This window comes from Chiloscyllium plagiosum, chromosome 30, assembly GCF_004010195.1.
Source record: "Chiloscyllium plagiosum isolate BGI_BamShark_2017 chromosome 30, ASM401019v2, whole genome shotgun sequence".
NCBI lineage: Eukaryota > Metazoa > Chordata > Chondrichthyes > Orectolobiformes > Hemiscylliidae > Chiloscyllium > Chiloscyllium plagiosum.
This window is the reverse complement of record NC_057739.1, coordinates 22972716-22989117: the sequence shown is the minus strand read 5'-3', so window position 1 is coordinate 22989117 and position 16402 is coordinate 22972716. Positions and strand designations below refer to the sequence as shown.

The 16402-nt window shown below is 40.6% G+C and overlaps 1 protein-coding gene across 4 annotated transcripts in view; it reads left to right on the top strand.

Moving 5' to 3' along the window:
• Positions 1 to 16163, top strand: part of LOC122564808 (probable G-protein coupled receptor 82) — an 86525-nt gene extending 70362 nt beyond the window's left edge. For all 4 annotated transcript variants that reach the window (XM_043720080.1, XM_043720077.1, XM_043720081.1 and 1 more), the window contains exon 2: positions 14529 to 16163. In XM_043720080.1, the coding sequence (XP_043576015.1) occupies positions 14533 to 15525 (993 nt within the window). In that variant the 5' untranslated portion in view covers positions 14529 to 14532 and the 3' untranslated portion in view covers positions 15526 to 16163. The remainder of the gene's footprint in view (positions 1 to 14528) is intronic.
• The last annotated feature ends 239 nt before the right edge of the window (positions 16164 to 16402 follow it).

Genomic DNA, 16402 nt, shown 5'->3' with positions numbered 1-16402 from the left:
GATGGCATTTTTGCAGGAGGTAGGGTGGGAAGAGGTGTAATCCAGGTAGCTGTGAGAGTGGGTGGGTTTGTAAAAAATGTTGGTGTCAAGTTGGTCGTCATTAATGGAGATGGAGAGGTCCTGGAAGGGGAGGGAGGTGTCAGAGATGGTCCAGGTAAATTTAAGGTCAGGGTGGAATGTTTTGGTGAAGTTGAAGAATTGCTCAACCTCCTCACGGGAGCACGAGGTGGCGCCAATGCAGTCATCAATGTAGCCGGGGAAGAGGTGGGGAGTGGTGCCAATGTAATTACAGAAGATGAATTGTTCTACGTAGCCAACAAAGAGACAGGCATAGCTGGGGCCTATATGGGTGCCCATGGCAACCCCTTTGGTCTGGAGGAAGTGGGAGGATTCGAAGGAGAAATCTTTAAGGGTGAGGACCAGTTCAGCCAGATGAATGAGAGTGTCGATGGAAGGGTACTGTTGGGGACGTTGAGAGAGGAAGAAACGGAAGGCTTGGAGGCCCTGGTCATGGCAGATGGAGGTGTAGAGAGATTGGATATCCATGGTGAAGAGGAGGCGTTGGGGACCGGGGAAACGGAAGTCTTGGAGGAGGTGGAGGGCATGGGTGGTGTCTCGAGCGTATGTGGGGAGTTCCTGGACTAGGGGGGATAGGACAGTAGGTAGAAATGAGTTCAGTGGGGCAGGAGCATGCTGAGACAATGCGTCGGCCAGGGTGGTCAGGCTTGTAGATCTTTTTTATAAGTGAGAGGAGGGTGGGGCTGGGGAGAAAGTAGCATAGGTGTAAGCATAGGAGAAAGTACAATAGGTGAGGGGGGGAGGAGATGCCAGACCTACTAAGCTCTTCCAGCAACTTCTGTTTGTGTTTCTGATTCACAGCCAACGGCAGTTCTTTTGGTTTTTATCGAAGTTTGAAACTTGGCTTTGTTCCTTTGATCTCCCAGTGGGTAACTCTGGGTGAAATCTTACCAGGTTCAATTGTGGTAGAATTGAACAAGATGTCAGGGAGCTCCATCTCAATATTGCACTCATTTCACTGCATCCCACTCACTATTTGCAAGCAACGTGGCAAGAATCTTCTCAGGCAGCAGTGAGTTCCGAGGATAGAAATTGTTGCTTATTAAATGTCTTGTTAACAGCACCACTCACCTGGGCTTGTGATCATACCAGACTCACCATACACTTGAGCTGTCAGGAAAACCCAATATGTCAACCAGTGAGGGTTTTGATGGATTCAACTCACCTCTTGCACCAAACAACTTCTATGTTGGACACAGGGCACCAACATTTTGATTCAGCTCTATGGGCATCAGTCACACACCTCCTATCCACAGACATTGATATCTGCCTTGTGGCAGTCTCTGTGAACCTCCATTTACAGGAGGTTTCTGAGCTTCAGTGTTGTGCCTTGGTCCATCATTTTAATGCTGCAGTAAGGATACTGTGCACTCAGGGATACACACCCTGCTCAGGGACTACACCAGGCTGTATCCCTGGGCACTTCACTTTTTTCTCATAGAACTCACTCACTCTGAGCTGACCTGCTGCTCCCAGCATCCCTGCCTTGTACTGCCATGTCTGGCACCAAAAGAGTTAGTCAATTCCGGGATATCCAGCGAGGGGAGAGTTGCTCCAGGAGTGCGAATTGGACAAGATCATTGCTGTTAGGGCTGAAATACCAGTTAATGCAGTGAGCTTGGGAAGATAGGGTGAGGAAACCTATTCAGCCTCATAGAAAAAATCAATGCAGTCAACAAACTCAAAGCAACTTGCACTTTGCCGAAGAACTGCAAGCTTGAGCACTCTGTTTGACTCACTGGTGGCCTCCGCCAGTGATATATGCCACATGGGATATGTTCCTTTGACCTTTTACCCGATCCTGTTCCACTTTCCCTGGAACACAACTTCATCAGCTAGATATTCAGACTCTATTATACCCCAGTGCGACCCTTCAGCTAAGTGAGACTTCACCTTCATCTTTTCCTGGCCTGGGTCTGAGAACTCCACTTCTTCCCCTGTAATTGTGTCATAAAGGAATCTATTACCCAGCTCTCTGTCTCTATTCTGTCCTCCTTTATACCTCATTGACAAGCTTGGGTCATTCTAAAACCTTCGGGTCCCACTGGAGAGCACCACACTCTTCGACAGATACCTTTTTAGTAGTCTGACTTGTGAAAATAGGGATAAATTATTATTGATTGACTCAATGACCACCCAAAAGGCTGAGCAACAAGAACTGAAAGATGAATTTATACATACAGCTGATGGAACATCTTTTCGTTTGAATCTTTGAAATACCTGGGAAGATCAAACGTAAACCTTAGATTTAAAGGAGCAGCAATGTGAAAAACAAGGATTTTTTAAAAATCAGTGTTTTTGCTATAATTTTCTTCTGAACAGAAGTGTACAGAATTTATCAGAGGTCAATTACATATTAGTGATTTCTGAAAAGGGCACAGGGTTGGAACTATACTTTCACATCTAGGATCGCCTTGAATGGTTGGGATGGAGGTTTTCCAGCCTCACCAGATCTTTAAAGTAACTTGAAGCATCCCAGCTTACTGTGCGTGAAGATGACTGCGCTAAATTGGTCACCTCATTCAGTCACATGATGAGTGCTGTGGAAGAATGGAAATACTATAATTCACAAGGTGGGAGTTGAGGTTATTTGTCAGGACCAAAGTGAAGGAGCTCAATTCCATGTGTAAGCAAGATTTAGGCTGAGGGAGTTACTGCCAGTCTGTAATGTTATATAAGATTCACAGAACTGGACATTGAATCATAGAGGCATACAGCATGGAAACAGACCTTTTGGTCCAACCAGTCCACATTAACCATAATCCCAAACTAAACTAGTCCCAGCTGCTGTGCTTGGTCCACTTCCCTTCAAGGGCAATGTACTTATTTAAATGTCTTTTAAATGTTATAATTATACCCACATCTACCACTTCCTCTGGAAGTTCATTTCACACATGAACCACTCTCTGTGAAAACAAATTACTCCACCTGTCTTTTTAAAAATCTTTCTCTTCTCACTTTATAAATATGCCTCTTAGTCTTGAAATTCCTCACCCTAGAGAAAAGACACCTGCCATTCACCTTATCCATGCTGCTCATGATTTTATAAACCTCTATAAGGTCACCCCTCAACCTTCTAAATTCCAGTGCAAAAAAAAACAGCCTTTTCCAATAACTCATACCCTTCGTTCCTAGTAACATCCTCACAAATCTCTTCTGAGCCCTTTCCAGCTTAATAACATTCTTCCTGTCACTGGGCAACCAGAACTTCACACAATACTTCAGAAGAGGCCCCACCAACATTCTATACAGCCTTTCCAATAACTCATACCCTTCGTTCCTAGTAACATCCTCACAAATCTCTTCTGAGCCCTTTCCAGCTTAATAACATTCTTCCTGTAACTTGGCAACCAGAACTTGACACAATACTTCAGAAGAGGCCCCACCAACATTCTATACAGCCTCAACATAATGTCCAACTCCAATATTAAAAAATCTCAGCAATGAAGACAAGCGTACTAAACACCTTCTTATTGACCTTGTCAACCTGTGACACCAATTTAAAAGAACTAAGTATCTGAACCCATCGGTCTCTCTGTTCTTCGACACTACCCTGGCTCTACTTTTGTTTGTATATATCCTGCCTTTGTTTGTTTCACCAAAATGCAATACCTCATATTTATCCAAATTAAACTCCGTCTGCCACTTTTCAGCCAATTGGCCCAATTGATTAAGATCTTTGTCATTTTAAATAGCATTTTTCACTGCCCACCTGTACTACCAATTTTGGTGTCCTCCATGAACTTACTAACCATGGCTCCTGTATTTTCATCTAAATCGTTTATATAAATGACAAATAAAAGTAGGCCCAGCACCGATCCCTGTAGAACACCCCTAGTCACATGCCTCCCAGCCTGAAAAATAATCCTCCACCACCACTGTCTGTCTCCTACCATAAAGCCAATTTTGTATCCAATTGGCAACCTCACCCGGAATCCCAATGTGACCTAACTTTAATTAGTCTACCATGTCCAAGTCTAAGTAAATAATATCTACCATTCTGTCCTCAACAATCTTCTTGGTTACTTCTTCAAAAAACTCAATCAAGTAAGTGAGACACGATTTCCCTTACACAAAATCATGGTGACTATTCCTAATCATTCCTTGCCTCTCCAAATGCATATAAATTCTATCTTTCAGAATCATTTCCAACAACTTATCCACCTCCAATGTCAGACTCACAAGTCTATAGTTCTCAGGCTTCTCCTTCCATCCTTTCTTAAATAAAGACACAACATTAGCCACTTTCCAGTCATCCTGCACCTCACTCGTGGTTATAGATGATACCAACGTTTCTGTAAGGGGCCCCACAATTCCTTCCCTAACTTCCTCCAAAGTCCTAGGATATGCTAGATCAGGTCCTAAAGATTTATCCGCTTCGATACTTTCAAAGATCTCCTGCACTTACTCTTCTGTAAAGTGAACAGTTTTCAAAACATCAATATTTTTCCCCAAGTTCTCAAGCCTCCAGTTCATTCTCCACAATAAAAACTGATGCAAAACATTCATTTAGTATGTTTTCCATCTCCTGAGGTTCAATGCAAAGATATGATCTTTGATCTTTATGATGCTCTACTGTCTCTTTAGGTACTCTTTAGGTTATCCTTAACCTTATTTGCCAAGGCTATTTCATCCCTTCTCTTTGCCTTCCTGATCTACCCCTACACTCTTTATAATGTTCAAGAGATTCATTTGAGCCTAATTGTCTATATCTAATATATGATTCTTTTTTATCCTTAACTAGAACCTCAATATCTTCTCTGATCCGATCAGCCTAATCTTTCACTCTGACAGGAACATAATGAACTCTCGTAACCACACTTTTAAAAGCCTCTCACCTATCTGATGTCCCTTTACCTGCGAATAGTCTTTTTCACTCAATTTTTGAAAGTTCTTGTCTCATACCATTAAAATTTGTCCTCCTCCAATTGAAGACTTTAATATTTTTTATGCAAGTCTTAACTTTTTCCATAATTATTTTAAAATAAATAGAAATATGCTCACTAGACCCAAAGTGTTACCTTCTCAGGAAAGCCTGAGGACGAGAGACTTGTGAGTCTGACATTGGAGGTGGGTAAGTTGTTAGAAATGATTCTGTCAGCCAATTTCCCTGTCTTTTTACCCAGGAGAAGGTCAAGGTTTGCTCCTTCTCTAGTAGAAACATTTATGTATTGATAAAGAAAATTTTCTTGAACACATTTTACAAATTCTTCACTATCCAAATCTTTGATTTGTATATATTGCTTGCATATCTGTTTGTATATCCAAAATCAGACTTCTAAGACAACCATTTTACTAGGAATGCAGTAAAAATAGGAGGCTTCTAGATGGACAGTAGAAGTACTTGGGGTTGTCCTCAAACATCCCTGCCAACTCATGACAGTTCATGGTTTGTCGCTAATCAAAATAGACAGGGTTCACCCAGGAAGGCACTGAACCCATCAAGACTTTGTAGAGGCAATGCTGAGGTGTTGGGGAGAACACACTAACCAATAAATAAATCAGATATCCACATGGCCCAAATATCTACAGACTGCAGATTGCACTTATCAGTTATCTCAGAACCCATCACACTGATGGGGAAGAAAACCATCTTTAATCCTGCCTAAAAAGAAGAGCATTAGAAAGTCTTCCAACTAATAGCCTCAATGATCACAAGTAGCTCCTCAGTAAAATCCAGTTTCTGAAAAAAATCAAAATAGTCAAGGCAATCATACAAGACTGCCATGCTAGGCCTTGCACTTGTTATTTTGCAATGATAAGTCAAACTTTGTTTGAAGTCCTTTTACATATTTGCATGGCTTCTTTTCCAAAACATGTACGTTTAGCAGTATTGCAGAAAATTGTCTTGAAAACCATAACCAAGGTTCTGCTCAAGATTATTCATTGTGGTTCTCAGAAATGGTTTCCTGTTTACAGTACTCTGCGATTGACGTTGAAATCCTATCAGTTTGGCATAATATGTTTGTTCCTCTTTGAAAAAACAGAAATTGTGTTGAAATTCAGCATTGAAACATCCAATATTTGGTAATTTTAAGAAAAAAATGACCTGTGTATAGACGCTGGAATATTCTCCAGGCTCATTGAATTATTTTCAGCATTTAAAACCGTGCAGCATTGCACATGTTAGTAAATCAAAGTTCTTCACTAGGAATTCAGAGTAAGAAAGCAAATTGCTTGCCTTTAAATCTGTGTTTAGAACTTTTATTCAAGAATATCGCACAGCTATTAAAACTGCAGTGGGAAATGCAAACCAGACAAGTGGATGGTGAGGGAAATTCTATTGTGTTTATTATTGTTTCCACTGCAAACCACAGTGTTCGTGAAAATATTTTTGTTGCCTTGATGAACTCAAACATCTGAATCATTCGGTACAGAAGGATTATAAGAACAGCTCTTTTAGAATCAGTAATAGAAAAACTGGTTAATGTTTTAAACAAAACTATTGCACAAAATATACATATATATTCAAACATTCCTACACCATCCAGCAGCTGGTGCATTCCAGAGCTGTTGGGTGCTGATGGCATTTGAAAGGGAATTGTACCTGAAAGAAAAACATTTGCCAAGCAATGGTTAAAGGATGTGGCAGTGAACTAGCTACATCAATCTTGTAGAGAACCAGCACGTGTCTCACAGTCTTAATGATCTCATTCGATACTGTAACCATTCCATGATTCTATCCTAATTAACAGGCTCTGTATTTCTAATGCTTTCTCTCTCGAATATCGCTGAAGAAAGTGACCTGTTTACCAAGCTTTTTGTCATGCACTCAGCCAGACAAATACAAAATTGCGAAATTTCATTACCCACAACGACGTATACAACGGGCAAAAGCGCATTCATTTGTTGGCAAGTCAACTCTGGTTAGCCAAGGTATTGTCATGGAAAAAGCAACATGGAACTATAAGTTCTCCAAGTTCCTGGCGATTTCAAAAACTTTCAAGGCTTAAGCATATTCCTGGTATTTTGTAAATGTGTGACTGTATGTCCCTTCTAGAAATCATAGAACAGTCACATCAGAAGCTCATCTAGTCATCTTAAGTTGGTAGATAACGTAGCTCAGGACTGTTCAGCAAGTGCTGCCAAATTCCAAAATCACACGTTAAAACAGAATTTTATTCTGGATCTTGCAAGTGCTGCCTGGTTGATTACAAGTAATCAAGATAGCATATTAAAAGTTTATTTCCAAGCAGGTTGATTGTACTGAGGTGAGATATAGTCCCAGAACAGAGCAATGATGAGACTGCGTGATAGTTGAAAGATAACTAGTCTACATTGTGCCCTACACGTCACTTGGTCTGGGATAAACAATATCTTTAGCTTTTTAAGTTGACCTGTTTGTGCTGCTATTCTGCTTCAATAGATAACTACATTGAATCAAAGCCTGCATGAAACATCCCCATATTGTAAACAACTGAAATGTTTTGACAGTTTGATTAAAACCACCACAAAGTCATTCAGTTGTGTGTGATAACACTTCTGGGTGGAAAAAAAAGTGAAAGATTAAAACAAAAATAGAAAATACAAAAAAAAAACGACACCAAACATGTAATGAGTTTGTTCAATTGTGTATTCTTCAATAGCAAGGCGTTTACTCCCAGAGTAACACTCCAACTTTGGTCGTCCTACATAACACATCCAGCGGGAAGACATATTTACTGATTTAAACTCAGTTATTCTTGAGTCTACTGCCACCAGTCAATGTTCTAGAAAAATGCTGAGTCTTTGAAAGCACATCCAGTAGGTCTAGTGCATATATATTGTGAAATACCTCATGACTTGTCTGATTTTCAAATTCAACTTCAATTCCAAGTGGTGTTGTAAGTGTCATGATGACATGTCAAAACCCGACAGTATTGTGGACATTCTTAAATAGTAAAAACCCTACAGTATTGTGGACATTCTTAAATAGTAAAACTGAAATCCAAAATATGTTTTTTTAAAGAGGGTTGATTTGGCCAAAGTGGCTGGTTGGAGAGAGGGGTTGAAACTTTATTGCTGGAACAGCACAGCAGGTCAGGCAGCATCCAGGGAACAGGAGATTCGACATTTCGGGCACAGGCCCTTCTTCAGGAATGAGCAGAGAGTGTTCAGCAGGAGAAGATAAAAGGTAGGGAGGAGGGACTTGGAGGAGGGGCATTGGAAATGTGATAGGTGGAAAGAGGTCAAGGTGAGGGTGATAGGTCGGAGTAGGATGGAGGCGGAGAGGTCAAGAAGAAGACTCTGCTATCCCATTCTCCCAATTCCTTCGTCTCCGCCGCATCTGCTCCCAGGAGGACCAGTTCAAAATACGTACAACACAGATGGCCTCCTTCTTCAAGGACCGCAATTTCCCCCCCGACGTGGTCGACGGTGCCCCCCCCCGCATCTCCTCCACTTCCCGCTCCTCCGCCCTTGAGCCCCGCCCCTCCAACCGCCACCAGGACAGAACCCCACTGGTCCTCACCTACCACCCCACCAATCTCCATGTACAGCGCATCATCCGCCGTCACTTCCGCCACCTCCAAACAGACCCAGCACCAAGGATATATTTCCCTCCACTCCCCTATCAGCTTTCCGTAGAGACCACTCCCTCCGCGACTCCCTTGTCAGATCCACACCCCCCACCGACCCAACCACCACTCCCGGCACCTTCCCTTGCAACCGCAGGAGGTGCAACACTTGCGCCCACACCTACTCCACCGAGGATATGCAGGTCATCGGACTCATCCACCGCCAAACCACAACAACGCGACAGTCGGAGGAGGAGCGTCTTATCTTCCGACTGGGAACCCTCCAACCACAGGGGATGAACTTGGACTTCACCAGTTTCTTCATCCCCCCTCCCCCCACCTTGTCTCAGCCGAATCCCTCCAGCCCGGCACCGCCTTCCTGACCTGCAGTCTTCTTCTTGACCTACTCCGACCTATCATCTCACCTTGACTTCTTTCCACCTATCACATTTCCAACGCCCCTCCTCCAAGTCCCTCCTCCCTACCTTTTATCTTCTCCTGCTGAACACTCTCTGCTCATTCCTGAAGAAGGGCCTGTGCCCGAAACGTCGAATCTCCTGTTCCCTGGATGCTGCCTGACCTGCTGTGCTGTTCCAGCAATAATGTTTCAACTTTGATCTCCAGCATCTGCAGACCTCACTTTCTCCTGGTTGGAGAGAGGGACCTACCTATGGATATGAAGGGAACTTCAAACAGCAGCCCTTCACATTGGGAAAGAGGGGAGTCAAAACAGACTAGACTGGGATCTCTTGTGATGACAAACATAATGAATGGCTCATGACATGGTGTGCTCAACAGCAAACTACCCCAGTGCATTGAAGATGTGCAGAATTAGAAGAAAAGAGACGAAAATGGAAAATGAGGCAGCAACAGCAAAGCCTAATCTGTCAGGTGGAAGTGTATGTCGTGAATGCGGAAGAATTTTCAAAGCCAAGTTTGGACTCATAAGCCACTTTAGAGCCCATAAATAGATCAAAGGAACAAAAATCATCATCCTCAACCTCGAGGGATAGCCACAATCTCTAAAAATTATGTCCCAAACAGCAGAGACATATTGTCTTCAAAGAGAAAAATACTCAATAAGGGCAACAGTTAAAAAGTCATTTTAAACTTTACTGGAGTCTGTTAGTGGGACTGAACACTTTTCTATGTAACAGCCTGTGACACAGTTGAAGCACTATCCCATAATTACCCCTGTATTGCAGGTAGATAAATATCTCTCACTCTGATTGTTCGAGGTCATCTTGCTCACGGCCACAACAAATGGACTCTCTCTCACTTGAAATTCAATAATGGTCAAAACGTAATAGAACTGCAGAATCGCAGCTAATCTGCAAAACTAAGGATTGGGAAACTGATTGTTCGATTACCAACATCAATACTGCTAGTAATCTCCACCATAACAGCCAAAATGTTCAACTATCAATACTTTGCAAACAATTCAGAGACTGATCTGCACATCTCTTCACATTTTTAAAAACTTTTATCTTTTTGGAATCACCAAATTTCCAATCTGTTTGTATGTTTGTGATGCTACTAACTTTTCTTGCATTTAGTAATGGATAAGCTCACTCTTTGTTAACTCAAGAAAGCCTGATTAAATTGTCTCCTATTAAAACATAGTTCATTTGGATCTGTGAGAAAGGGAACCATAAGAGAAGATATTCATTTTTAAATTAACCTTGTTGCACCCAACCAAAGGGGTGGATCCCTTGTTACTCAGGAATTAATACATTCACCATGGAGAGATCTATACATGACCAACATATGGATAGCAATGCTTGGCATTGTGAGCTGTGTTATGAATATGCCATTGAAGGAAGCCATAGAAATTTGTGCCACAACTCAATATCCCAGCAGTATCATCACGGTTTCATTTTCTGATTCTGTACTAATTTAAGTTATGAACTTAGCAACTCATGCCATCAATTTCTGTTTTAATAATACCCTGTATCACAATAGATGGTGCACCATCAGATCTCCTCTGTATCTGGTGCTTGCTAATATTTTCATCGGTGTCCACAAGAAACTCATATTTTGATGGAATGATCTCCAATCTCCTATTTCTGATCTTTGAATTCCCGCCAGAAGTAATTATTTCCTTATAATCTTAATAAACTCTGTGTTCAAATTCAGTTTTGAGATGGAACAATTTAGTACACTCTCTCCTTGACATAGTAGTTCACAAATATCCAAATGGCTCCTCCACCTTTATCTACCACAAGCCTACCTTCAGCAGTCAGTATATGTGTTAAGATCTGTGTAGCTCTATGCATTATAAGATTGGCCTAACCAGCAATCTTGCAAGTATGGCTCTAGATACTTGTTAATGTTGCAAGCTGGATGCAGACACTATGATTCTGTGGCTAATCTGATCAGATCATTGTTTATCGCACTAACTTATCAACATATCAAAGGCTGTTACTTTGGGACCTGATTTACCTCAAATTATCATGTAAAAGTCAAAGAAAACAGGTTAAGAAAACCATTGCATACTGCCACTATGAAGTAGCGAAGCAAGTGGTATCTTCTGCTAACAGGATATTGCCACCTGTTCAAAAGGACATTCTGCCCGTCAGAGACTTAAGCAACATCAGGTATGAACTTCAGCATTGATACGATGTCAGGTTTGTAGACCATATTCCAATCATTGATGGTTTGAACCAAAACACCAAAATAGGCAGAGTACAGACCATACTCAATCAGCCCTAAACAAAATTACATGTAATTCCAGAATTAGACAGCACTTTATAAACAATCCTGGGTGTGTCAATAGCTCCACTATCAACCAATTTGTGGTAACCAATGGAGCTTATAATATGGCTCATTTACACTTGCTTGACATAACTTATATTTTTACACAGGGACACATGTCCTGCGAAAAGGGATATCCCAGCTTTGCACACTTTAAAAACTATTTAGGAACTTTAAGTGCTCATAGTTCCCTTTCGCTTTCTCTATGACAACACCTTGACTAATCAGAATTGCCTTGCTTAACCAATTAAAACTATTTTCTCCTTTAATGTAGAGTGTGATTGAATTTTGGCATTTTTGTGTTTGTCCCAGTGAGTAAGTGAAAAGCATGAACATCATGTCCCTTTTTTCAGCAATATTAAAGTTTTCTGTCTTTATTGACATGTTCCTCATTAGGTGGTAAAATATTAAACTTGATAGTTAAAAGACAAAACACAACATGGCCTAGCTCTCTTTATATCAGTAACAGTTGCTGGAATGTGTACTCAGGTTTTTTCAGGAGCAAAATTAATTTTCCAATGCTTTCAAAAAAGTAAATACTCCATGGTCAAGCCATTAACTTTCTTGCCAAATATGGGCAAGCTCCAACTGGAATCTATTAAGAGTCTTGGATATAGCATTAACGTTCTGTCAACGTCACACTTACTTTCAATCATACTTCAAATACAACACTTAAAATAACACATCACACTTCAGCACAAACTTTAGGCAAGATTTTCACTTATTCAAAACTCACCCACCTGTACAGAAGTTAAGGGAGCCATTTGATACTGTATGATCAGTGCCATATGGGAGATTAGACTAAGTCGCAAAGTGTCACATGAAGTACAGCACAGAAACAGCCCATTTGGCTTAGCAAGTTGGCTGGCTTTGATCCTTCCATTCCTCCTCAGCTAACTCTATCAGAATAGCATGTTATTCCATATTTAAGTTTTACTATTTAATTTGGTTACGCTCTCATATAGGTGGTCCCTAGTTTTCATATCTTCTCTGCACTCCCTTTGAGTTTACTCTGTCAAAACTCATAATTTTAAAAGATCTGTAATTTGTTAAGAGATACCTTTCCAATCATCTATTCTTATTGTATTTAATCTCAATTCTTTATTTCTGGTTTAATCCTTGCAAATCATTTTACAACCTTCCTTAATGTTTCAATATCCTTTTTTTTATAATATGGCAACTGGGCAGTTGAGTATTCAGAACATTTCCACTTTATCAATTAAATCTTTAAAATCACATGTGTCTGAGTCTTCCAGCTTGATGCAATATCATCTGAGGGCAGAAATTAAGTATTTCTTCCTACTCTTGCTTGCCAGCAGTGATGTTGATCTTCCTGTCATACTGGATAGAACTGGTTGCTGGATGTCAGCCAGCAAGTGGCAACTGACTCGACTGAATAACAGAATTACAACACCTCTTGGTGGATTTAGCAAGCTCGAAGGATCTTATGAGGAATGTGACTCCAGAGTCCTTTTCATTAAAACACTACACCTCAAGGTACTTTATGTGTCTTGAAGACCAGAAATTATTCTTGCACCACACTAAAGTTACCAGCAAGCACCTGGTTCCTCTGGCCCATGTCCAGCTAGCTTTCTTTGGCCAGCAAAAATTTCAACACTTAGACTGCTTTGAAAAAAAATCCACCCAGAGACATGACAGCAAGACTGTTGCAACATAATGTACTCTTGTTATATCACATTAAGCCTGAGACAATGACGAAAGATCGTGATCTTGTGCCTTCCTTCAGTGACATACCCGGCGTATTTGTTTATAGAATACAGCCACCACTCCTCTTTCCCAGGTTGACTCTCGGAGCCTATTTGATTTACAGTGGGACCCAGTGACTCTTCACAAGAAGCTCTTGACTTAACAAGATGCATTTTATTACAGGAAAACAGTTAGGTAACATTAGCAGGTTAAATATAGTTTCTCAGACAATCGGGGGACAAAAAAGACAGATCTGCCCCTCCAGATCCAGAACTGATCAGTTGATTTGTCAATCCAAGACTGTCTGACATCATCAGATTGAAACATTAACCCTTTCAGAACCATTACCTTATACAGCACCTGATAAGACTGAGTTCCTTACAACTTTTCCTATCCTTGTAAAGATGGTGGCATGACTTGCCTAGCTTCCTGATCAATGATTTGTTTCATACTTGCTCTTTTCCCTCAATCTGCAAACCAGTGATTACATCCAGAATGAGGAAAGCAAGTTGTGTCAATGGTGGTTTTATGCAGGATTTGTGTCACTGTTTCATCATATTTTTTATCAGACATGGCAACATTTCATTGATTTAATCTATGTAATTTGTGTCTTGCTTGGTGATAGCCAGCACCTAAAACAAACTAAAATATTATTTATTTCACACCCATGTCATTTCTATCACCAATTGAATGAGGTTCAAAAGCAAACCATTTAATGCAAAATGGGAGAATGTCCATGATTTTCTGTAACAAACAATCTGTAAAGAAAATTGTGGGATGTGGAATTTTGAAACATAAAATTTCAGAGAATGTAATTTAGTTAGTAAGTCCTGAATGACCATGCTCTGATTTTTCATGAAAAAGAAACAATAGATTTTATCAGATTTAACAGCAGGTGGTTTTTCAATGCTACAGCATTTTCACTTTGTAAATTCCACCTGATTGTATCTTATACAAATCATCCAAAGGATTGCTTAGCCAATCTCCTTTTATAGTAGTGTTCACTTCTGTACTTAAAATGAATTAAATTTTGAGATGGATGGAGCAATGATCTACATAAACGTAGATCCTCTGCTCAATTCTTCATGCTTCATGGTCTTGCAATTTCCTTGTCAGAAGTCACACCACACTAGGTTATACTCCAATCGGTTTATTTAAAATCACAGGCTTTCAGAGTTTAACCCTTTCACCTGACAAAGGGATATGCTCCGAAAGCCTATGATTTCAATTAAACCTGTTAGATTATAACCATACATTATACAGAGGAACCTCGATTATCCAGCATTCGATTATCCAAATTTCAGATTATCCAAACAAGATCGCAAGGTCCCGATGCTTGGTTAAATTGTGTTATCCGGCATTCAATTATCCAAACGAAATAATCCCCTGCCATGTCGTTCAGATAATCAAGGTTCCTCTGTAAATATAGCAGTGAAAAGAAAATGCTTGAAATATCACATACTCAGATGGATAACGCTATTCATTTTCTTCCAGCTGAATGACAATGGAAACCAACACCCTCATGATCATGAATGTAACAAACAACGCTTCCGACTGCATCCTTACAGCCAACCGGTTGGAAAAGGTGACTCTTCCAATCTTGTACTCAGTCATTATTTGTATTGGGCTGCCTGCCAACTTCATTGCCTTATGGATGCTTTTGCAACACAACAGGAAACACGGCATCCTCATTTACTTGATGAACCTTGCCATGGCTGATCTGATCGGTTGCTTCACACTTCCCTTCAGAGCCACATTGCTTTTCATGGGAGACACCTGGAAGGAGAATTCACCTACGTGCACCATTGTAATGATTATCATTAACTTCAGTTTCTACTATACTGTGAGCTGCAGCACAATTTTCCTTGCATTTATCAGCATCAGCCGATATGCCATGATTGTAAAGCCCAACAACATGCAGCTGAATAAGTTCTATAATACAAGTTTTGCACGGAATGCCTGTACCATCACCTGGATATTGGCAACAATCCCCATTCTTTCACTGAATATAAACTATTTCATCAAGGAATTGGACTTTACCAATGATCAGGATTCTGTGTGTTATAACATCCAGTTGCAATATGGCAAAAGAGTATCTGCCAATGCGTTTGTTGCAGTCGCTGTAATTTTTTTGATTATTTTAGCCATGTTTGCATTTTCTTATGCATCAATAGCACTGCACCTGTGCATGGTGAGGAGAAAAAGCATAAGTCAACACAATCGAGTGATCCATGTGCGAGCACAGATGATCATCATCGCTGCAATGACTGGATTCATTGTCTGCCATTTGCCTTATCACGTTTATCAGATTGTCACTGGGCTGCAGAGATTGAAGAACAGCAGCTGCGAGCACCTCCTGGGGACGCATCATGTGAAACTGATAACACTATGGCTTGTTTCATTGAGCAGCTGCCTGAATCCTATTCTGTACTTCCTACTGTCAAAATCCTTCGTGGAAAACCGATCAAAGAGAAAGTCATCTGACATGTGATATCATCTTTGGAATCACAGGCCCACAGAAACAAACCAAAGCCTTCAGTAGTTTGACAGCGAGGCTCACTGGTGTTTCCAGAAATGTGCTTATGAATTTACTATTTTTTTAAAGTAGTAAAGAGTCGTTGTTGGAAAGCACCAACTGTTTTCAGCATGATCTGACTATTGGCACATCACTATCACCGTGTCGTCATTCAGATGAAGAACTTGTACTGAGGCAAAAATCGTGAACAAACAAGTAAGGCAGCTATATGAGGACACAAAAAAGGAACTGCCTCCCCGATAAACAATTAGCTGGTGGTTAGAATATGAACAAAGACTTTGCAGTAAGTGGACTCTTCCACAAAAAAATCCCGAGAATTCCTCCAAAGTCAATGCAAAATTAAACCCCCAGAACAGGGGTAAACTGAGTAGCTTGGAGCATTTAAAAAAAACTCACCAAGAAACAAATGGCTCAAGATTAAAAACATCACCAATTAATTTGTTATTCCAACAGAAATATTCAGGCAATTAAGATGGAACATTAGTTTCCTTTCACCAGTTTTCACCAATCTGTCACAATCAAAGAGATGTACAGCATGGAAACAGACCCTTCGATCCAACTCATCCATGCTGACCAGATATTCTCAACTAATCTAGACTCATCTGCCAGCATTTGGCCCATATCCCTCCAAACCCTTCCTATTCATATACCCATCCAAATGCCATTTAAATGCTGTAATTGTACCAGCCTCCACCACTTCCACTGGCACTTCCATACATGCACCACCCTCTGTGTGAAAAAGTTGCCCATTTAGATCGCTTTTATATCTTTCCGATCTCACCCTAAATCCATGCTCTCTATTCTTGACTCCACCACCTCAGGGAAAAGACTT